Genomic DNA, 24551 nt, shown 5'->3' with positions numbered 1-24551 from the left:
CGTCGGCGGCTCCTATTTTAAGTGAGAACTGATGAAATGCTATCGTGCTAATAGCTATCAAGAAAGCCGCTTGAGTACGGGAAGTGCACAAATAGATTGAAAAGAATTTAGCATCACGTCGGCGGCTCCTATTTTAAGTGAGAACTGATGAAATGCTATCGTGCTAATAGCTATCCTAACATATTGCAAGCATACCAACCAGGAGCCATCAGGTGCTGAGACAGATCCTTCAGAATTTCACACTCAGGCCTGTCGTCGGGTACTTTTTCAATCTGGCAATTGCTTGAATGCTAACATGCTAACAGTTGTCATTCTCACACGTAGCAAGATGGCCAGCCTGTGGATGGAAACTGGTGAGGCAGAGCAGCCGAGCTTTTACACCTAGAACCGTGTCTGGTAGTATTTCAAATGAGAAGTAATAACATGCTAACTTGCTAACATTTGGTATGCTAACATACATCTAGATAGCAGCCTGAACATGTGTTGAGCTCTTGGTTTTCGTCCGTCGCCGCAAACGTTCTGCGGACGTTTGTCAGGAGAATTCTCGATGGAACGTTTGCGACATTGGATGAACCCTGACGAGAACCAGCCTTCACCAACGCTCGCAAAGGTTCGCCCCCTCCGTGCGAACGGTCTTAAGGCATGTCCATAAGAATTGCCAGAGCCTGAAGAATTTCTCGTCAGGCTCAGAAAACAGATGAGCCGTGACGTGACATTCGCAATGCGAGCCCGAGGGCAGTTCGACTCCCAATTTTTGGGCAGCACCCTGAGTTGAATGGAAATACTTGGATTAATCTTGATTTAATTTTTAGTTAATTTAACTCTTATTACATACACAAATTAATCAGAATTAATCAGAATACCTGATTAATTATTCATTCATTCATCTTCCTAACCGCTGGATCCTCACTAGGGTCGCGGGGGGTGCTGGAGCCTATCCCAGCTGTCTCCGGGCAGTAGGCGGGGGACACCCCTGAACCGGTTGCCAGCCAATCGCAGGGCACACATAGACGAACAACCATCCACGCTCACACTCACACCACGGGACAATTTAGAGTGTTCAATCAGCCTGCCACGCATGTTTTTGGAATGTGGGAGGAAACCGGAGCACCCGGAGAAAACCCACGCAGGCCCGGGGAGAATATACAAACTCCACACAGGGAGGCCGGAGCTGGAATCGAACCCGGTACCTCTGCACTGTGAAGCCCACGTGCTAACCACTAGACTACCGGGCCGCCCACCTGATTAATTAATATTAATAATGATCATTTTTCGCATTCAGGTGCATTTTAGCGCCATTGTTCAATTTAAAATTCTCCAAATCCCGATTTCAGCCTCTCAACTGTAAATATTTTCAGATTTTTGTCGTCTTTTATTTAAACAGACTTTTGTGTTTTAGCAAAACAGGAGAATGGCCAATGTCTGATTTTACTTTTTGAAAACTTTGACTCAAGGCTGACATGTTATGGATTCATAATGAATTAATGGAAGTTGTTCGAGACAATCCACTCTGTTTTGAAAATAATTATTTGCAGCCATGGTATGTTCACATGACATGTAGTTGAACCTGAAGCAACCCGAAAAGTGAATATGAAACCAAGAAGCCTCTTGGCATCGATCACGATCCACCTCATGAATTATAAGCCCTTAATCCCAATAAAGCTTCATGTTTGAAGCATGGCGCTTAACCGCAAGAAGTCTGGGAACTCTTTGGAAGTCCGGGGGACCTTTTGAGAACAACGTGAAGTTGCCCGGGAAAACGCCGGGGTTCACTTCAGGCCTTTTACCTAGCCCCCCCCCCCCCCCCCCAACCCCCACCCTCTTCAAACACTCTTGCAGAATGTGAAGCATTTCAGCGGGTCTGCGGCACAAAGACGACGAGGCTCCTTTATGGACGCATGTGAGCGGGAGGCTCGGGGAATGCGGGTTGTAAGGCGGGCCAGCGGCGTTGGCGCAGTTCAAAGCCGCGTCCCAATGCCTTGCTGCAAACAAGGAAGCGTTTCTGTTTCATCCCGACGCGCTCTACTTTACCCGTGTGGCTTGTTTGAATGAGGCCTTTGTGTGGGTGTGTGTGTGTGTGTGTCGCTATAGTGTACACATTTTAAAAAAAAATGGGTGCAGGTCATGACAGTTCACATCTCGCTAAGCTCAGGTAACTTTGAATAACAAAGCCTCAGGGAATGCGAGCGCCAAAAAAAAAAAAAGAAGCGGAAAGCAAATCTGGTTTTGTCTTGTTCTTCTTTTCTCCTAGCCTAAAGGCAGGTTTCTCCTTTTTTTTTTCTTCTTCTTCTTCTAACGGGCTAGGAATGGGCGCGGCGAGTGAATTCACGTGCTTTGTTCGTAAACTATTCAGTCCGGGTGGTGAAGGATCGGGTGTCACCGCCAGCGGTCCCCGTACCACACTGGAGTAACATTCCAGCTTTTTGGAGTACCTGTGCAACTTTATTTGTATAAGATGAGAACTTTTTCCTCGTGCTACTTTTTTTTTTTCAGATCAGATCACAACCGCCCTTGTTGAGGCTTTGTGGCTGCTCAATTTTTTGTAAGGGGGGAGAAAGCCAAAGAAAAAATCGAGTCTGGATGATTTGACTCGTTTGTGACATCGGGTCAATCCATGAAAGCCAGTTCGTCCTCCCTTCTGAACTCGATTCAACTCTCCGTTCCTTAGCCCGGCAACGTGTGCTAAGAATGCTACGCGCATGCGTTTGCACCATTTGGTCTGTCCGTTCCACCGCCCCCCCTCCTCCTTTGGCTTTTTATGACTTGAAGCCACAACTATTTGTCTCCTCTCACTTCCAAATCCTGGCTGTTGTCAATCAACAAAAAGGCCGTGTCAACAAAACGACACCCTCTGTAAACTATTTATGTCACCTGAAAAGTATAATGTCCTTTTTTTCGGCCCTTTTATATCATGCATGTGGTTGTTTGTTTTTTTAAAATTATTTATTTGTATATTTCAGCTTTTGGCACTTTTAATTGTGGGTGTAGTTGAAAAAACAAAATCACTCGAGGAATACGAAAGTATTGCTAAAAGGCCAAACACGAGGGCAGAATTAATATTCGGGGTTTGTGAAATTTGCCGATTATGTTTTAGTCAAGGGCGGCCCGGTAGTCCAGTGGTTAGCACGTCGGCTTCACAGAGCAGAGGTACCGGGTTCGAGTCCAGCTCCGGCCTCCCTGTGTGGAGTTTGCATGTTCTCCCCGGGCCTGCGTGGGTTTTCTCCGGGTGCTCCGGTTTCCTCCCACATTCCAAAAAACATGCGTGGCAGGCTGATTGAACACTCTAAATTGTCCCTCGGTGTGAGTGTGAGTGCGAATGGTTGTTCGTTTCTGTGTGCCCTGCGATTGGCTGGCAACCGATTCAGGGTGTCCCCCGCCTACTGCCCGAAGACAGCTGGGATAGGCTCCAGCACCCCCCGCGACCCTAGTGAGGATCAAGCGGTACGGAAGATGAATGAATGAATGTATGAAGCTAAAGATGATATACTCTTACCGTATGCCATTAGGGTGGAGAGCCAACACCCTCAGCAGAGTGAGCTTCAATACGAGCTGGGCGTCCGTACGCTACCCACAGCAGACTCTACCGAATGATCTCGGTCCTCCTCCTTTTATTCTTCTTCCTGAAATGGAGTTTTAGGGCATTGAGAGATTTCAGTCTTCACGACTCATGCTCTTTAAATACAATAACTTATGCCGAACCCTTAAAAGTGGACATCGACGCGAACGCAATGTGAAAAGAATCTAAACTGAAAACAGGCTAAAAACGCATTTCACCCCAAGCTGAAAGTTGATCTTTGCATTTCTTGATCGTTCCTGTTCAATTAAGATGAAAATCGAAATATTTCGACTGACTGACATGAATTCATGACATGCCTAGATTAAAAATCGGGCAATAGAAAAAAAACCACAGTCAAACAATTCATCCAACCAAAGCAATTTTGCTTTAATTAGTATTATTTCTTCCTCCCATTTTAGCTGAATTCCAAATCGTACGAGCGCACTTGAGGTTGCGCCGCACAATTACAGAAGCACTTTGACCGTTGACATCAACGTGAGTGACCGACCATCCATCTTGTCAATCGAGTACTGACTCCGGCCTCCGTGAAATGTCTCCCTTGCCTTTGACTCGTCATATTCCACTCGGTCACGTGTCTCCAAAGCCCCCGGCCCGACCTCGCTGCTTGGTCTTTCTTCTCGTTTGCAGCCGACGCCATTGTCTGTGGGTGCAATTCACGTGGTAGCGCTTTTGTTTGCTCAGCTGAAGTCCATCGCCCCCGCATGGCAGTAAAACAACCTTCCCTGCCGGCGAATGTAAACGCCGCGCTTGTTGATACGATTGCGTGTTGACACCCAGACCTAACTTCTGCAATCTTGTTTTATGGTTTTCAAGGTTTTCGTATCAGGAAAATGATGTTGAGTGTGTATCATGCTGTTTGATGCAAGTGAAAAAGTAGGAAGTTAAATCGTTCATTTATTCATTCATTCATCTTCCGAACCGCTTGATCCTCACTCGGGTCGCGGGGGGTGCTGGAGTCTATCCCAGCTGTCTTCGGGCAGCAGGCGGGGGACACCCTGAATCGGTTGCCAGCCAATCGCAGGGCACACAGAGACGAACAACCATTCGCACTCACACACACACCTAGGGACAATTTAGAGCGTCCAATCAGCCTGCCATGCATGTTTTTGGAATGTGGGAGGAAACCGGAGCACCCGGAGAAAACCCACGCAGGCCCGGGGAGAACATGCAAACTCCACACAGGGAGGCCGGAGCTGGAATCGAACCCGGTACCTCTGCACTGTGAAGCTGACGCGCTAACCACTGGACTACCGGGCCGCCCCATCGTTCATTTAAATGGCCCAAAAAAAGAAAAATAATCCAAAAGACGAGGCTAAAACGTGCAAAATGTTTTGTGAGACTAGTGTCGCATTTTCTGCGCGTTTTTGCCCCGAATTGTAGGTCTTAAACAACTGTCATGGTCTCTGTACACCGACCTCTGGAAATGTATCATAAATGCAGATCTCCGTTCATGGGCGGTAAAGTTAGCATGCATGCAGAAAAAATACATAAAATTTTAAACAAAAAGAAAGAAATAAAAATAGACTTTCATGAAGCTTTTATTCAATTTAACCACTAAAATTTTGTTAGAGGGGCGGCCCGGTAGTCCAGTGGTTAGCACGTCGCTTCACAGTGCAGAGGTACCGGGTTCGATTCCAGCTCTGGCCTCCCTGTGTGGAGTTTGCATGTTCTCCCCGGGCCTGCGTGGGTTTTCTCCGGGTGCTCCGGTTTCCTCCCACATTTCAAAAACACGCTCTAAATTGTCCCTAGGTGTGAGTGTGAGTGCGAATGGTTGTTCGTTTCTGTGTGCCCTGCGATTGGCTGGCAACCGATTCAGGGTGTCCCCCGCCTACTGCCCGGAGACGGCTGGGATAGGCTCCAGCACCCCCCCGCGACCCTAGTGAGGATCAAGCGGCTCAGAAGATGAATGAATGAATGAATTTTGTTAGAACAGGGGGTCCAAATTAGGGGTGGAACGCCTTTTGAAAAACGACAAAACCGATCGGTTCAACCGTTTCGGTTCAATCCGTCCGTTATTCCGTTGGTTCACGTAATTTTTATTAGGTCGAAAGTACTGAATACACCTAATCATGATTCGATTCACGATAGATGTGGTTTACGACACCTGCATCATTGAAGACTTATTTAATCATTTGAATTTTTAATGATGGAGGGTTTTTATAAGATCGGTGTTTTCCAGTGTGTGTACATTTTGGTAACGTTTCACTGAACCTAAACTCGCTCACAAAATATCAACCGAGGCTTTAACATTTAAAAAAAAAAAAACTTCCACTTCCGAAAAATCTCTTTCCCGAATGGCTGTGGCTAAATTCCCGATCTGACCTTGTTTCTTTAGGTATCATCCGAACGCAAGAGCTGCTGGACCACGAGACCACCCCCCACTACTGGCTGACGGTCTACGCCATGGATCGAGGCGTGGTTCCCCTCTCCGCCTTCGTGGAGGTCTACGTCCAAGTGCAGGACGTCAACGATAACGCGCCGCAAGCGTCGGAACCCGTCTACTACCCCTCCGTGATGGAGAACTCCCCTAAGGACGTGTCCATCATCCAGATCGAGGCGCTGGACCCGGATGATGATTCTAGCGATAAACTCAGCTATAAAATCACCAGCGGTAATCCGCAAGGCTTCTTTGCCATCAATTCCAAGACAGGTAAGACTGCTGTTGCTTTTGAGGGGGGATTTCGGGGGCTGGGGGGGTCTACATGGATTCGTACTTGTTTCTTATTTTTGTTCAAGGCGTCACTCATGTAGGCGATTAGCGTTTTTAAAGGTCTCAAGTCAAGTCAAGGTTTCAATTGCCGCTAAAACACAAATTTGTACCTTTTGGCCCTAAATGATTGTTTTTTTTGCAAACTTATTTTGACATTTTGGCATGAAATGAATTAATATATATATATATATATATATATATATATATATATGGCGACCCGGTAGTCCAGTGGTTAGCACGTCGGCTTCACAGTGCAGAGGTACCGGGTTCGATTCCAGCTCCGGCCTCCCTGTGTGGAGTTTGCATGTTCTCCCCGGGGCCTGCGTGGGTTTTCTCCGGGTGCTTCTGTTTCCTCCCACATTCCAAAAACATGCGTGGCAGGCTGATTGGACGCTCTAAATTGTCCGTAGGTGTGAGTGTGAGTGCGAATGGTTGTTCGTCTCTGTGTGCCCTGCGATTGGCTGGCAACCGATTCAGGGTGTCCCCCGCCTACGGCCCGGAGACGGCTGGGATGGGCTCCAGCACCCCCCGCGACCCTAGTGAGGATCAAGCGGCTCGGAAGATGAATGAATGAATAATTAGGGATGGGCAAGTATCCATACCATTTCGTGTGAAGTTTGCATGTTCTGCCGGGGCCCGCGTGGCTTTTCTCCGGGTGCTCCGGTTTCCTCCCACATTCCAAAAACATGTATGGCAGGCTAACGGAGCGCTCTAAATTGTCCCGCGGTGTGAGTGTGAGTGCAAATGGTTGGTTGTTTGTCTCTATGTGCCCTGCGATTGGCTGGCAACGAGTTCAGGGTGTCCCCCGCCCGCTTCCCGAAGACAGCTGGGATAGGCTCCAGCAGCCCCCGGCGACCCTAGAGAGGATCAAGCGGTTAGGAAGATGAATGAATGAATGAATGAATGTATTGTCGTAAAGGCAAAAAAAAAAAGACGACGACAAAAGCACTAGTTGGCACCAAGGACAACATGCACCAGCACATGATTTGGTCGCACCCTTTTTTTTTTTTTGGGTGGTTCCAGCAAGACAAGACCATGCACGATGATGAATAGCTGTTTTAATTAGCATACCGCGGTTTCAGAGCAATACTGACAATGACTCGAGTTGTTCTATTCGACTTGAGAAATCCTGTATTTCAAAACGCTGTATTACAGCGCAGGAAATGCATAAATAGAAATCATAATTTAGGCATTGGCTCGATCCGTAACATGTCAGAAAAATCAACAAAAATGTCCGGTTTTGTTTTCCAGTAAGTAAATTCCGGATGTTTGTCAATGTTTTATTATGGGGAGAGCGGGAAAAGCACAAATATACTGAGTTTGCTCTCATGGAGGACGACAAAAATCTCAGAACGTTTATTTTAGTACTACTGCGAGACGGCCATTTTGTGGGTTTTGGTCACTTTTAAATTGTAAATGATTAAATGAATAATAGATGAGCAAAAATATTTTTGATGAATTTTTCTTTTACTGTAGCTGGGTCACAATTCACATTATACGTTGACACATATTACCTTCGCATCTATTCATTTATGAAAATGAAAAAGCAATTAAATTTTTTTTTTCTTACACCAGGCTGTGCCTGAGGGCTCCTCGCTCCGCTTCCAAAAGTGCCTTTTCTCATGCGGCGCTTTGCAAATGGCGCGAGCATTAATATTACATCGGCTTCTTATGAACCCGCCCCGTACGCTCTACACTGCGTCGTCGCTTGCATGTTTGTGATCTTGCGTGGGTGGTCTTCCCCCCCCCCCCCCACTCTCCCTCCCAAAAGGTAGTCGCGTCAACACAAGCTGCAGAGTTATTTTGGTTACAACTGCCAAACGTGCACTTTCTGACCAAATAAGGATGGGGAGAGCATTAGTAGCGCACCTCCTTCTCCCCAAACGGGCCTGGCATAAATCGTGCTAGGGAATTCCCAACTAGACGGAGGAAGTAATTAATGCAAGAGCACGCTCACTTTAATTTGCCCTTCTTGGGTGCCTGATTAAATGTGTCAGGTTGGCGAATAGAGGAGGGGGGGGGGGGGTGTTTGCGCCCCCCATAGGAAGAAGTCATGTCCATTGAATTCATTTCATCCAGAAGTAAACTGGAAGCAGACGTCATTTGTCATAAAAGTGTAGAAACGTTAACCATTGCGAAATTTAGCTGGAAACATATTTTTCCGTGAAGAATCATTAAAAAAAAATCTAATTGTGATTTTTACCCCCTCAACCTCCCTACTCAATATTGCCATTTAATTTTTTTCAGGGTGCTCTTCCTGTTATTTATTTTTTGTCTTTATTTTTTATTAACAATCACAATAAATTCATATATATTATCGTACTATATTAAAAAAAATCTGATTTATTACACATCAATGTTTTGGTCTTTAAAGGTGAATCTTTTCGAGGATTTGCCGTGAAAAAGGAAGTGCAAGGACTATATATATATATACAGTATATTCATTCATTCATTCATCTTCCATATCGCTTGATCCTCATTAGGGTCGCGGGGGGTGCTGGAGCCCATCCCAGCCGTCTCCGGGCAGTATGCGGGGGACACCCTGAATCGGTTGCCAGCCAATCGCAGGGCACACATAGACGAACAACCATCCACGCTCACACTCACACCCAGGGACAATTTAAGATAAGATAAGATAAGATAAGATATCCTTTATTTGTCCCACAATGGGGAAATAGAGTGTTCAATCAGCCTGCCACGCATGTTTTTGGAATGTGGGAGGAAACCGGAGCACCCGGAGAAAACCCACGCAGGCCCGGGGAGAACATGCAAACTCCACACAGGGAGGCCGGAGCTGGAATCGAACCCGGTACCTCTGCACTGTGAAGCCCACGTGCTAACCACTGGACTACCGGGCCGCCTTATATATATATATATGCGCTCGATGCGTCAATGTGACACGACAACCGCATATTGCCGGTTTGTGAAAATGTTTAAATTTACTGCATGCGAGGCCTCCCCCCCATAATGACACGTTCTAAATCTGCGTCCAGGGCCCCCAGTCTTGGCGTTCATGCAAAGCTTGTGAACCAAAGGGTGGGAAAATAAATGAAAGCCAAAGCCTATGTTTTGTGTGCGCGCATGTGCCCCTTAGGCATGTGTTTCCGAGCTAACAAGCTAGTCGCGCTCGTTCATCCACTACGGCCGTAAGGCTTCAAAGCCGCCAAGGCTTTTCTCGACGCCTTGGGTGGTGGTAGTGGTGGTGGCTGCTCCGCACTCGCCGCTTTTAAGAAGGCCCGGGTCTCCTTTATGGTACCTTCTCAGAACAGCTCGCTTCAGATGCGACTTGAAAAAGAGGCAGGAGTAGCTGGAATGGAAGTAGCTAGGCTTAAAAACGTTGACATTTTGGGGTGACTTCACTTCTGTCGGCAGCTTATTCAAATTTGAGCGCGGCATAACCGCTAAATGCTGCTTCACCCTGTTTGCTTCGAACTCGAGACGGCACGGATTGCCGGTGGTCTGCAGCACTTAAAGCCCTACTGGGTTAATATTAAATTAGCATTTATTTAATGCTTTCAGGACCCAAATCAATCAGTGATTTATAGACCAGTGGCAAAACAGCTTTAGCAGGGAAGCCCAGACTTCCCTCTCCCTAGCTACTTCTTCCAGCTCTCCCCGGGGGATCCCGAGTCGTTCCCAGGCCAGCTGGGTGACATAGTCTCTGCAGCGTGTCCTGGGTCTTCCTCGGGGTCTCCTCCCGGTGGGACATGACCGGAACACCTCACCGGGGAGGCGCTCAGGAGGCATCCGAATCAGATGCCCAAGCCACCTCATCTGGCTCCTCTCGATGTGGAGGAGAAGCGGCTCGACTCTGAGCCCCTCCCGGATGACTGAGCTTCTCACCTTATCTCTAAGGGAGAGCCCGGACACCCTGCGGAGAAAACTCATTTCGGCCGCTTGTATCCGGGATCTCGTTCTTTCGGTCACGACCCGTAGCTCGTGACCATAGATGAGGGTTGGAACGTAGATCGACCGGTAAATTGAGAGCTTCGCCCTTTGGCTCAGCTCCTTCTTCACCACGACAGACCGATACAACGTCCGCATCACAGCAGACGCTGCACCGATCCATGGTTTCAGATTTGGAGGTGCTAATTTTCATCCCAACCGCTTCACACTCGGCTGCGAAACGCTCCAGTGAGAGGTTTTTTTTTTTTTTTTTGCATTCAAATGTCATTTGCTTTGAACGGTTACATATGAGTGGTGCTGGTGGTAGGGGGACGTCAAGGGCGTGGTGCGTGTCTCGGAAAGACTTGGATAAAAGGTGGCTCGACATTGTCAAATCAACATTGCAAAATGGGGTTTGGCCAGTTTTCTTTTTGTTTTGCAGGTTGCTGGGCACTCTGTTGCCAACTCTGCCCGTGGCTTAAAATGTATGTGCGAGGCTGTTCTAATTTGTGTTGTGATGGGCGGACAAGCATTCATTTGATCCCCCCCACCCCCTCCCCACATGCATACTTGACTCATGTATGCTTCAGTCAAGGCGTCCCACTTGACGTCTGCTTTCATTTTCTCTTCATAGAGAATTTGTCAACGCGCTTATTAAACATCGCCCACATTTGATGACGCGCGGCGTCTGAAACCTTGCGGTGGCAGGACGTCGTTGGACTTTGAACAGCGCGGCCGTAAATGGCCTGTTTGCTCCGCGGTGGTAACCAAGCCAAACACGGGGAAACGCACTGTCGCCAAGGCCGGATGACAATCTTATCACTCTTCACCGTGGCACCCATTTTAGATCAATTAGGGCAGGGATTCCTCAGAACTTGGTTGGGTTGGGTTGAAAGTGTCACGGCCGCACATTTACTTTGCGTTATCTCGAAATTACCCGGCTCGAAACAGCGGCACCTCGGCTTCCTGTTGCCACCACGCGTTGAAGTTTCCGGTAAAACGAAGCCAACAACAAAGGAAATGTCATGTTGTGTATTTAACCAAAAGCACATAACTCACGATGCTGCTAGCTTAATGCTATCACTCGGGCCACTGATGTGCTAATGACACGAGCGTTGACGTTTGTTTTGAAACACTTCTGATACTCAATTTGAATGAATATCAAGTTTTATAAAGTATCGTCGGAGATAGGCACTCACAAATAACGACAAGACACTTCAGGCTACCAACAATAGGCACTTTATTGGTAGAAGTAAACTCTTACCACAGCCACAACAAAACAACAATAATAATAATAATAATAATAAATAGGGATGTTTGATTCCAAGTATTCACTCTTTCATACTCAACCGATACCAAGTACCAATACCTCTTGTAATTTTGATATATATAAAATTTTATTGGGCACAAAGTTGCTTTCTGACTCAGATGATGACTCGCTGATCTGTTAAATCTCCCGCGGGATAGCGCCAACTACTGGTGAGGAGGACTAACTCGATGTCAGATTGTTTTTTGTTTTTTTACCTTATTGTTTTTAACTTTTAAACTTTTATCTGTGGCGGGTATCGGTTGGTATCCATGAGTCCCCGTTACCTTTAAATAAGGCTGGTATTCACCCGATACCTGGTATTGGTTTAAATTGATTTTATTTGCGTTTCTACCCTGCATTTGGGAGGATCTGTAGTTGAGAGTCATATCGTTTAAGCGTCAGGATAGCGGCAGATAGGGAATGCTTCTCATTGTTGCCTTTTCAACAGTGACACATCCATTATCACGGGAAGTGAGATAGGGAAAAGATAACTCCCAACAACTTCCTTGCTATTGTCCACAGGTCAAACTATGATCACACTGCCCGCGGAGCGAACAGTTGGAAATGAATTGAGTATGTCAACTTGTTGGTGACTTTAAATGTCGAGTTTTTTTCCTTCCCCCTCTAAGAGCAATACATCATGGTCATAATTATTTTTTTTTTCCTTCGGACAAAAAATATGAGACTGTCGAATGTATTTTTAGTGTGTTTTCCTCTTAACATTTGGATTTTTCTTCGGCCACACTTAATGTTAAAAGCGGGCGTCCCGTCTGTACCCCTAAACAAAGACCTTCTTAAAGTTCCTCGCGGGTCTCCATTTTGTCAAATATCTTGAGAACCAGGGGCGGCCCGGTATTCCAGTGGTTAGCACGTCGGCTTCACAGTGCAGAGGTACCGGGTTCGATTCCAGCTCCGGCCTCCCTGTGTGGAGTTTGCATGTTCTCCCCGGGCCTGCGTGGGTTTTCTCCGGGTGCTCCGGTTTCCTCCCACATTCCAAAAATATGCATGGCAGGCTGATTGAGCACTCTAAAATTGTCCCTAGGTGTGAGTGTGTGTGCGAATGGTTGTTCGTCTCTGTGTGCCCTGCGATTGGCTGGCAACCGGTTCAGGGTGTCCCCCGCCTACTGCCCGGAGACAGCTGGGATGGGCTCCAGCACCCCCCGCGACCCTAGTGAGGATCAAGCGGCTCGGAAGATGAATGAATGAATCTTGACAACCATGTTTCACGGAAGTACAGAACTCCACCACTGCTTGCCTTTTGCCCCCACCCCCCACCCCCCCTTCAGCCCAACGATCACAGTTATAATTACCGTCAGCCGTCCTTGGCCCACGCCTCGCCACGGCCTTTGTGTGCTTCGGGACAAAAGGACGGCCTGCGTGTTGGAAGCGCTGACTTATTTTGGCTCGCCAACCCGATCATTTTCCAGTTTTCAGAATCGGCCGCGTATCCTTTACATGAAAGGAGCGGTTCTGATTCGCAAGTATTCATTTTAGATCCAATAAAGCCAGATCGGAATCAAACCTTCGGGCTGTTTAAATAGATGAAAGTATTGTCTGAGATGTTCGGTTTGGCCGCGCATCCTCAGCTTTTTGCTTTTGCTGTCAACATGTGCAACAAAACCAAGACATGGTGAACAGTGCTAAAGAAACGCAAGCGCGGTGTTTCTCAGTGGCATGCTCAGGCCACTGATCGGCTCTTTTGGAACAAATGGCTTTGAGTGACACAATTTGTCTCTCAAAATAACCTTTTCTTGTGGTGTTGCAAATTTGATTCATTTTCTTTTCTTTTGGTGATGTTTTTTTTTCTTCTTTTTATCGTAAAATGGATATCGCCAATCGTCAAATTTTGGATCAAAAAATTATGAAATTGAAAATGTAAAGTTGTGTTTCACATCGGGCGGCCCGGTAGACCAGTGGTTAGCATGTCGGCTTCACAGTGCAGAGGTACCGGGTTCGATTCCATCTCCGGCCTCCCTGTGTGGAGTTTGCATGTTCTCCCCGGGTCTGCGTGGGTTTTCTCCGGGTGCTCCGGTTTCCTCCCACATTCCAAAAAACATGCATGGCAGGCTGATTGAACACTCTAAATTGTCCCTAGGTGTGAGTGTGAGTGCGAATGGTTGTTTGTTTCTGTGTGCCCTGCGATTGGCTGGCAACTGGTTCAGGGTGTCCCCCGCCTACTGCCCGGAGACAGCTGGGATAGGCTCCAGCACCCCCCGCGACCCTAGTGAGGATCAAGCGGTCCAGAAAATGGATGGATGGATGGATGGATGTTTCACACCGGACAGCGAACTGAAGATTTTATTTGTGTCATCCGGCTTGAATTTCTTAAATGTACAAGAAAGATTTATTCTTCCTGTTGTCAGAGTGGAGATTATTTAACAAACAAAAAAAAAGCACATTTGTTAGGTGTGTTTTTTTTTTGTCTTTCCTTTGAATGAAAATCAATCGTCTTATGTTCAAGATTAAAAAGAGCCAAAAAGGAAAGTCTGAAAATGGAAAAGTAGCTTCGGTGGCCGGCTTGTGTTTTCCTAATTGCAGTGCTGAGCCTGCGACTATTTCTGGGCAGCCGTAAGTTGTGGGCCTCGCGTTCCTCGCTGGCTTTTGGGGTTTCGGAAATCCTTTGCTTGATGCTAATCGGGTCTCCAGTGCGGCGACGGGGCGGCTCTTGGTGCGGTCCGAGCTGGCTCGTCTACTCGGTGCTCGGGTGCAATTAACCCTGGCAGGACGAGCACGAGATGCCGCTGAGAACGTCGCCGCTCGCTCCCCCGTTGTCTGCGTGTTTGTGAATGGGTTAAGACTAGCTGGTTTTACTTATCATTTGCCAAAAGACGCCTTAAGAAGGCAACAGACAAGGCAAAGAAGTCACGTCCTGAAATCGGCGAGTGCTCTGACAAGAATGAAGCAGTATCTGGATTGTGAAGCCACGCACAATATTTCTTCTTCTCTCTGTTAGCTAGCAGGCTATTTTCAGATGCGTGGGCGTTAAGATTCAAATAAATGAAACGGATCGTCTTTGAGGGTTCCGTGATAAATCGATGGACTAAAAATATTCGTTTTGTCATAAATTGTTTGCTTTGTCTGGAATGGTTGTTGTTTGTCTATGTCAGGGGTCTCCAACGTGGTGCCCGCGAGCACCAGGTAGCCCGTGAGGACCACACCAGTAGCCCGCCAGTGCTAGGATTGTGATTTGCTCGTAGAAATTATGATTTAAAAATACAAACATGGGCAGTATTATAGATTCTATAGCTACCTATTTAGCTATCTAACTAGCTAGCTACAGTATATATCTAGCTAGCTAATGTTCTAATATTATTAAATGTAATTTGTACAAATGTTATTTCAGACGCGTATCAATTTGGTAGCCCTTCACACAATCAGGACACATGAAGTAGCTCTCACTCTCAAAAAGTTTGGTGACCCCTGGTCTATGTGTACCCCTGCAATTAGCCGGCAACCAGTCCAGGGTGTACCCCCGCCGTCTGCTTGAAGCAGACAGCTGGGATAGGCCCCAACACGCCCGCGATCCTTGTGAAGATAAGCGATTCGGATAATGGATGGATGTCTCTCTGTAAATTAGTTAACGGGTGACATTAATTGGTGACAAAATGCGCTAGCTGGTTTCGGAGAGAATCCATTTTGAATGGGACATGTTTTGGCGGGTTAAGATAAGATAAGATATCCTTTATTTGTCCCACACTGGGGAAATTTAGAGTCTAGTCAAAAAAGAGAAACTATCTGTCGAACAAATGTGGCGCTAAAAGTGACTCTTTTTGGGTCAAATGTTTTCAAACTAGAAGAACAGCATTGTTTTGCCTGCACATTTTGAATGCTAAGAGCGCAAAAAGACTCTTGCTAAGCTAAGAGCGCAAAAAGACTCTTGCTAAATTCGTCGTGTCCCTTCTCCGTTTTAGACGGTTTGAGTGTCATGTTTGTTCAGCTTGCGTGGGAATTAAACGTTACCCAGCTGAGCTATTTGAGCTGGTCTCCGCGGGTCTTTGCGACATTTCACACGTATCTGTCTGCCAGCTGCCAAACGTTAACCGCGAGAAATCTTTTCCTTCCTACACCTGTGCATATTTTGAATTTTGGGTGGCATTTGACATTATTTTGAAATGAAGTGTAGTAATGATGATTTTTTTTTTTCTTCTCCCTACAGGCCTAGTTATGACGACGTCAAGGAAGCTGGACAGGGAGCAGCAGGATGAGCACATTCTTGAGGTAAGGCATTGGGCAATTAAGTTTCATGTTGCTCAGGGAAACTGTCTAAAGGGGTTGATTTTCCCTCCCAAATTGTAGAGGACACTACAGATTCATGGCTTTATGTTTTTTGGAGGTTCTTTGGACTTTCTTTTCCGAAGAATAAATTTTTCTTGCTGTATAAAACTGTCTTTCGGGGCCAAATAAAAAAAAATAAAATCACCAATGTTGAATTGAATGTTACCAATCCAAACTTTGCGCTTCAAATAGAAATGTCAGTTACTGGTTTTTTGCTTGTTTTTTTTTAAATGGGTTCTTGCGACGTTTCGTGTGTGTGTGTTTTAAACCAAAATGGCAGATCAGATTTCCTGTCCCTTTTCGGCATTTTTGTGTGTGTATACTCATAATGGACATGGCTGTGTGAAACTGTCTTCATTGGGTGGATTTGAAAACAGTATCGTGAGGCTGCTCCCTAAACCAACATGGCAGGCTCGCTGTTTGTTTTTATTTTTTACACCGTGGGTCCTTGAGACTTTTTTGTGAGTCAGCTCATGAGAGACATGCCTACCCAAAATCATGTGAGATTAGATGCGAGGTGAAACTGACTTGGGGCGCAGATATCTTTTGTCAATTTCTGGAGAGGCCCTAGCTAGCTAGCTAGCTAGAGTTAGCTAAGAGTTAGCTAGCTAGCTAGCTAGCTAACTCTTGTCCAAGTTATAAAGTGTAAACATTTATAATTATGTGGTGAACACCAAAGAGTCTCTCCCTCATTTTAGGTTGGTGTCTTCTTTGGGTAGAGCGGCAGGGCCATAAATCATATAATCATATGTTTTTGGGTGGAGCAGTATCAGTGGTAGTAGGTTGCAAATCCCCAAATCGAACCCCCCACTCTTGTCTTCTACACTAAAGAGTCGATGTCCTACACCAGGGGTGCCCAAACTTTTTGGACCAAAGATCTACTTTTCGATCAACTAACCTCACGGGATCAACCCTTACCGACACACACGTGTACACGCACACACACACACACACACACACACACACACGCCATGATGAGAAACAGCCTGTTAACTGTCGTAGCTCACACGTACCATTTTAAAGTGCTTCCTTGGGCCTTCTAGATTCCTATTCTTTGCCCGTGCCCTCGGAGAATTGTACACGAAGCAAACTCTGAATGAGAATAATGTCGCTAAAAGATGGAGCGCAACAGCTCTGATCACAAGCTGCAATTGCAGACTGCTGAGCGCAAACATCTTCCGGCGACGTCATCGCGCGCCACCATAAATTCAATATTTACCTGCTTTATTTTATTTTTTTAATTATTTTAAAAATATTTTAATAATTATTTATTTAATGAAAAGTACACTCATAGGATGATTATGATACACAAAAAAAGATATTACTAACATGTACAAGGACAACAAATGGTTGTTTGTTTGTTTTCTCCTCGACACTCTTCGGATCTACTTGGGACCCGTTTTAGATCTATCGGTAGATCAGGATGGACGTAATGGGGCACCCCTGTTCTACACTCTAGGCTTTTAATTGACTTTGCTCGCCGCACAAACCACAGTTGCTAATGGAGGCATTTTAATTGCCACCCCCCGCCCCCAATTTCTTCTCGTTGGGCTTTTAATTACAGTCGAGAGCAGCGGCGTTCAGCTGCTCGTACATCTGCTGCCTGAGCTGCGTTATTTGGCATCCTCAGATTGGGTTACATTTTTCAATTATAGCTCTAAATTGGAGTTCAACAGCAATTTTCACAGACAATACTAAAAAAAAAAATTTTTTTTAAAGGAGTCTGTGAAAACAAAGGTACAAGAGGCCATAAACAATGCATAAAACACGGTAGATTAGACAGAAGACCTGTAAATAGACTCATACAGCGTGTCACTCCTAACTGTGAATATACACTTTAAAATCATTAATGTGACCAAACTATTTTATCTACAGTGGAGTTTTTGTGGAACTAATCAGTTCCAGGCGGCCCGGTAGCCCAGTGGTAAGCATGTCGGCTTCACAGTGCAGAGGTACCGGGTTCGATTCCAGCTCCGGCCTCCCTGTGTGGAGTTTGCATGTTCTCCCCGGGCCTGCGTGGGTTTTCTCCGGGTGCTCCGGTTTCCTCCCACATTCCAAAAATATGCATGGCAGGCTGATTGAACACTCTAAATTGTCCCTAGGTGTGAGTGTGAGTGCGAATGGTTGTTCGTTTCTGTGTGCCCTGCGATTGGCTGGCAACCGATTCAGGGTGTCCCCCGCCTACTGCCCGGAGACAGCTGTGATAGGCTCCAGCACCCCCCGCGACCCTAGTGAGGATCAAGCGGTTAGGAAGATGAATGAATGAATGAATGAATAATCAGTTCCAGGGTCTTATGATGGCTAGATGGTGGACATCTGTATATCAATGGACAGTCCATAGGCCCCAAGTGGCGGAAGCCATAGAGCAGCCATCTTGCGTTGCCACTTTAACTGACAAGTTCTTTTGTTTTTGTGCTGAAAACACTGTTATCTGTATTTTATACTGTCCCTGTCTGGACTTATGAGAGGCTCTCAAAGAACCAATATCATTGTTTGGATCCACCATCTTACAATAAAAGTAGATGTTGTTCTCCTCCCGGAACTGTTTATCAGTGGGTATAAATACCCCGAAAAAAGGGCGCTCACAAAACTGCACTGCACTCTTACAAAGTTTAGTGCTACTTTAAAGGCTCGCATTTGCCGAGAAATTTGGGTCGAATTCCGCATTGCAGAGTTCAAAGAGATGAAAGGAACACGTGTTTAGGTTCATGTACTACCATGGCGACCTAAGGCATGTGTTTGTGCCCGCCGGTATTTGTGTGTGTGTGTGTGTTGGAATCCGGAAGCCATTTTCTCACACTGCACTTTCACGACGCTTTAGAACCATATGCACACACACACACACACACACACACACACACACACAGAGTCTGGGGCGGGTAACTCTGGCCCAGGGTTATGACGGTAGTAGGGGGGCTTCTATCGCTTTTACAACCAGAGAGGCGATTGGTGGCGCATGGGGGGGTTGGTAGGTTCGTATGTCTGGGTGTAAAAAACAGAGAGCAGATCGCCCAGCTCGTGGGTCTGGATGGGGAGAGGCTGGGGGAAGGGGGTGAAGCAAAGTAGGACATGTCGGGGCATGCTAAGGAATCAGGTCCCTGGACCGGGAAGAGTGGAAAGAAGAAACAACAGAAGGAGGGTGCGGGGGGAGAGGGGGGGTGGGGGGGGCTGAACATCTGCTGTGAACGGTGGGTTTACACAGCATGCATTTAGCACAAAGTAGATCACTACCTGGGTGCTTCACACAGACACACAGTCTTACGTGATGCAATTACCTCATATGTATGACCAAAAGTTGCATGGAGAAAAAAAAACTCAACATAATTGTGAAATTAGAACATTGTCATCAAAGGGTGTGACTGCTTCAAAGGGTCGTTCAATTCTCATTTTAAAAATTATATTCAATTAACATCTCGTTTTCAATATCACGAGCCCAGGTTAATTCCCATCATTATCAGCGAACGTGCTAACGGCTAATAGCAGCTAGTCGGCCAATCCTTCTCTCTCGAGAGAGACATCGGGATTGTATCGATGGTGCATTTTGGCGGACATCTGCGAACGTCCCGAACAGCTACATTAGCAAGCTAATTGAAATGGCGCTAGTAAATGGTGTGTGGCGGGCAGATGCTTCTCTACCGCGACGGCATTTGTTGTGCCCTTGCGGCGTCTCTTGCCAGCAGTCCTGTGACAGCGTTCAATTGTCCTAAGACAATTTTTTTTTTCATTCCCCAAGTAAAAGCCTCGTTAATGACGCATAAAGCTGCATCTGTTCTTGGTGCGAAAGTCGGAATGTTCAACACTTTGGCATACCCCCGGAGCCAAAATACAACCAGCGCTCGCTGAACCAGGAAGTTAGCATGCGACCAAGAGGCGGACGTATTATTATTATTATTTTATAAATAATAAAGAACGAGATCCCGGATACAAGCGGCTGAAATGAGTTTTCTCCGCAGGGTGTCCGGGCTCTCCCTTAGAGATAAGGTGAGAAGCTCAGTCATCCGGGAGGGGCTTAGAGTCGAGCCGCTTCTCCTCCACATCGAGAGGAGACAGATGAGGTGGCTTGGGCATCTGATTCGGATGCCCCCTGAGCGCCTCCCCGGTGAGGTGTTCCGGTCATGTTCCACCGGGAGGAGACCCCGAGGAAGACCCAGGACACGCTGGAGAGACTATGTCACCCAGCTTCCCTGGGAACGACTCGGGATCCCCCGGGGAGAGCTGGAAGAAGTAGCTAGGGAGAGGGAAGTCTGGGCTTCCCTGCTAAAGCTGTTGCCCCCGCGACCCGGCCCCGGATAAGCGGTAGATAATGGATGGATGGATGGATGGATGGATATTATTATTATTATTATTATTATTAGCGAGGAAAAACCCATGCTATTTCCCTTTACATTGACGTATTTTGCGTCCACACAAGCGTCAATATTCAGCCGTCTATCCATGGATCAAGAACCAGGAAGTAATCAGCAACAAGGATTACATGACTGATTTTGGCAAAACATCGTTACAATTTTAAAGTTATTTGTGTTAATAAGTCATGACGGTATAAATGGTACAGTCCCATCCTAGAAAAAAACAAAACCATGCGTTTATATGTCATCTTAATACAACCAGGAAGTAGCCAGCTACTTATGCTGTGCAATCCCAATTTTTGCGAAATAACAGGCGGCCCGGTAGTCCAGTGGTTAGCACGCCGGCTTCGCAGTGCAGAGGTACCGGGTTCGATTCCAGCTCCGGCCTCCCTGTGTGGAGTTTGCATGTTCTCCCCGGGCCTGCGTGGGTTTTCTCCGGGTGCTCCGGTTTCCTCCCACATTCCAAAAACATGCGTGTCAGGCTGATTGAACACTCTAAATTGTCCCTCGGTGTGAGTGTGAGTGCGAATGGTTGTTCGTCTCTGTGTGCCCTGCGATTGGCTGGCAACCGATCCAGGGTGTCCCCCGCCTACTGCCCGGGGACGGCTGGGATGGGCTCCAGCACCCCCCGCGACCCTAGTGAGGATCAAGCGGCTCGGAAGATGAATGAATGAATGAATGAATCAGAAAACGTTGGCACACATTTTATTTACTTTTCCCGATTGAAGCACAAAGGTGGCAGGGTTAGTCTATCCCAGAACTCAAAATATCAAAAACAAAACCATCCATCCATATTTCCACATTTACCAGGAAGTAGTCAGTTACCAAAAGGGGATACATCCGGGAAGCATTCCAAGTAGTAGCCCTGTTTTCCCACAAAGTTGTCCAATTCCCATTGAAAAAAAATTTTTTTTTTAACATGATGTCTTCCGAAAGCATTACAGTTCTTCAAAATGGTTTTATATTCTGATTATTTCTCCTCCCCAGGTCACCATCACTGACCACGGCGTTCCGGCCAAATCCACCACGGTGCGTGTCATCGTGCGCGTGCTGGACGAGAACGACAACCGTCCTCTATTCCTGGAGAAGATCTACAAGATCAAGCTTCCGGAGCGCGAGCGTACCCCCGAGAAGGAGCGGCCCGCCGCCCGGAGGGACCCCGTGTACCGGGTGGTGGCGTCCGACCGCGACCACGGCGCCAACGCCGAGATCTCGTACAGCGTGGAGGACGGCGACGAGCACGGGAAGTTTTTCATCGAACCCAAGACGGGAGCCGTTTCATCCAAGAAGTTCTCCACGGCGGGGGAGTACGACATTCTCACGGTGAGTTTTTGAAAGTTGCAGACGGGCGCCCTCGCCGTGAGAGTCTCTCGGGGAGTTACGGCACGAGAAAGATTGTCTGAGCTGCCAATCTGCTTGAGTCTTTGCATCAGACTAAAAATCGATATGTAGATCACTACCCTGTGTGTCGCCCATACATATGAGATACAAGACTGACTTGCGTTATGGTGTCCCTCGACGACGCTAATGCTAATCGTTACCTGACGGGGGAACAGATCAAAGCGGTGGACAACGGCCGCCCTCAGAAGTCGTCGACGTGTCGACTCCACATCGAGTGGATCCCCAAACCGGAGATACCGGAGGACGCCGCCCCGCTGGTCTTCGAGGAGTCGCCGTTCTCCTTCTCGGTGATGGAGAGCGACCCCGTGGCGCACATGGTTGGCGTCGTGGCCACCGAGTCGTCGGACGTTCCCGTGTGGTTCGAGATCACAGGTAGCCGACGCCCTCAAGTGACGTTTGTGTCGTACTTTCTTAAAAAAGGAGAGAGATATCCAGCTTTTGTGTGAAATTTATTGGTCCGTTCTCGTGACCGGTGACATCAGCAGGTTGCAGCAGAGAGACTGGAAGAGTCACAGAAAGGCATGGATGAGGGCGTCCTGGGAATTTGTTTTTTTTTTTCATTTTAGGTTTATGTCAAAGTTGCACACTCCAACTCGCATGAGTCTTCGAGTGGCATCTGCTTTTGAAATACACGAAATAACTCGTAGATTTTGTTGACGGCAACACTAACAGAGTCCATTTTCTTCCCTCATAAACAAATTGACCTTTTCCTGATACATTTTCTTCTTCTCTTCAACCGCTATCCTTTGAATTCTTTCTTTCCTTCCCGGTCCGTTGTTGTGCTTTCAAGGCGGCATGGAGGACACTGAGATGTTTTACATCCTTCAGATGGCTTGCGACCACAACTGTACAGCAGAAGGTAGCTGCTGACAAACACGGTGTACACTGTATGCTCAGTCTCGTATATCGTATCTCATCTTGGCCCACCGCTTTGATTTTCATTCAAGCGTCATTTGTCTTTTGGTGTTTCATTTTCATGCTATCATTATGCCCTTATCCCCTTTTTCTATTGAGTTGAGTGTATTCTGTTGTCTTACCTTGGGCACGTTTACATGACGACAAAAACAGGAAAAAAGCACTGTAATGTGCATGCCAGGCCCATAGGGGGCAGTGTCAGTTTGTAATGACACACAGCACCACGACAAATGAATCGGTTGACATTTTTATTTGGATGGGGGAGAAACTTTGTCAGTTTTCTTTAGTCTTTTTCTTTGGAAAATGCAACAGCAATTGTTTGTCTCTTAATTAAAACAAAAACAAAAAAAAAACACGGTTGTCATATAAATGAATGTCCCAATCAGCCCCCGCCCTTTTTTTATCAGTATTTTTTTACATCCACAAGAGTCATCGCAAGATGTTTGATTGCCCCGTTTCACGCCGTCACCGGCCTTTGTCCAGGTGGAAACTACGACAGCCGCTTCGACGTGGGCAAGGCCAGCGGAACCCTTATTGTGGCGAGGCCGCTGGACGCCGAGCAGAAGTCCAACTACAACCTGACGGTGGAGGCCACAGACGGGAACAGGACGGTTAGCACGCAGGTAACGAAACTTAGCACGGGAGAGGAAACGGATTCAAGATCTGTATTTATGCTTCTGTACGTGACTTGACCATCAACAGTCATAGTCAGCCATCTCGGGTAATTCGATTAGCCTAGCGCATAGATAATTAGGTTTGTCTAGTTCCGAGATAATAACGTTTGCCTGCCAAGTAGTGAAAGGTAGGCTGAGGAGGGGCAGTGGTTAATCAATTTTCTGTTGATTATGACGCAAATCAATTCTGTACGAGACTTGCGGTAATGACAGCTGACGTGTTTAAACTGCGCTAATTAGCGCACAGCGTCAATTAAAAAGAGAGATTTTTTGTTTGTGAAATTTGAGGGATAATGGGAATGGAATTAATCTATCCTCGCAGTTGGAATTTCATAAGACTTCAGTTGTGTCACGGTCATGTTTAGCGCAACATTTCAGCATTAGCATATAAATTAGCATTCGTTTTTGATGATACAACATGACAAAAAAGTTCCTTGTTTTTGTTGAATGATTGTCATTTTTGTTACAGACTGTGGTGATAACTTTAAAAAAAAAATTGCGGTTGTATGTTTGTCCTTTTTCACAAAATTTGTGACGCAGATCCCAAAAGCTGAACAGCGTTTTGGCAGAAATGATGGCAGTTAGCATATGCAGCCATAGATCAAAATAGGAACTACAATTGCTAATTTCATTTTCAATGTCCAGTAACAAATGAAGATACATATCTTTGGACCAATATATTCATGACAACAAAAACAACTCATAAGAATTGAATGAAGTGCTGATCCAGACGAAAATCACTTCTCATTTTTTTTTGATAGCTCAAATATTGCTACAAATAATGCTTCTAGGCATTCCGTTGTTTCTATTGTGTCAGTTAATTCCTCGATACACATTTGGTGGCACCGGACATTAAAATGAAGAAATTGAAGAGCATATGATAGTTTGTAAGCGCAAAAATAAGCGGTACTAGTAGCTAAGTAGCTGTTGGTACTAGTAGCTAAGTAGCTGTTCTTAATTCTTAAACTTGGGGGGGAGAATACAGTAAATGTGATCTTTGAGTACGACTTTCTGTGATGTCAATGAATATGCAAATGTACATCTCGTCGCTGGCAGCGACGCGTCTGCGTTTTACTTCAGTTGCCCTTCTCACGGTCACGCCTTGTCGGCCAGATTTTGCACTGTAGCTACATGCTAGTTTGGTGGTGTCTTCCACGGTCCGCCTTTGCAGCCCTTTGTCCTCGGCTGCGAAAGAATCCGTTTGTTGTCGCCGGCCATGAATGCGGCCTTTCATCATCGCGCCGCCGCCGCCGCTGCTGCTTCTTGTTCTTCTTCTTCTGCTGCCTCTGTCGAAGCAGAGCCGAGCCGCCCTCGCTCATCCGCAGCGCGTCCTTTCATTTTTCGTGCGCCGCTTCTTTTTTTCTTTTTTTTTTGCTCGCTACTTTCTTAAAAGCCCCGGCGACAGTCCTCAACTGGTACTTCAATGAGTGCCGCTCATTGGAGAACTTTAGCATGAGTT

The 24551-nt window shown here is 46.5% G+C and overlaps 1 protein-coding gene across 9 annotated transcripts in view; it reads left to right on the top strand.

The window, feature by feature from the left end:
- Window positions 1-24551, top strand: part of fat1a (FAT atypical cadherin 1a) — a 69586-nt gene that overhangs the window by 11484 nt on the left and 33551 nt on the right. For 7 of the 9 annotated variants that reach the window (XR_007966000.1, XR_007966002.1, XR_007966001.1 and 4 more), the window contains exons 3-8: window positions 5913-6227; window positions 15638-15699; window positions 21090-21425; window positions 21659-21875; window positions 22294-22362; window positions 22902-23041. Coding sequence is in view for 6 of the 9 variants with exons in the window: in XM_052083728.1 (XP_051939688.1) it covers window positions 5913-6227; window positions 15638-15699; window positions 21090-21425; window positions 21659-21875; window positions 22294-22362; window positions 22902-23041 (1139 nt within the window). In the remaining 3 variants the exon portion in view is untranslated. The remainder of the gene's footprint in view (window positions 1-5912; window positions 6228-15637; window positions 15700-21089; window positions 21426-21658; window positions 21876-22293; window positions 22363-22901; window positions 23042-24551) is intronic. The other 2 variants (XM_052083730.1, XM_052083729.1) reach the window with 1 other exon arrangement.

This window comes from Hippocampus zosterae, chromosome 13 (assembly GCF_025434085.1).
Source record: "Hippocampus zosterae strain Florida chromosome 13, ASM2543408v3, whole genome shotgun sequence".
Lineage (NCBI taxonomy): Eukaryota > Metazoa > Chordata > Actinopteri > Syngnathiformes > Syngnathidae > Hippocampus > Hippocampus zosterae.
This window is presented reverse-complemented; position numbering and strand designations above follow the sequence as displayed.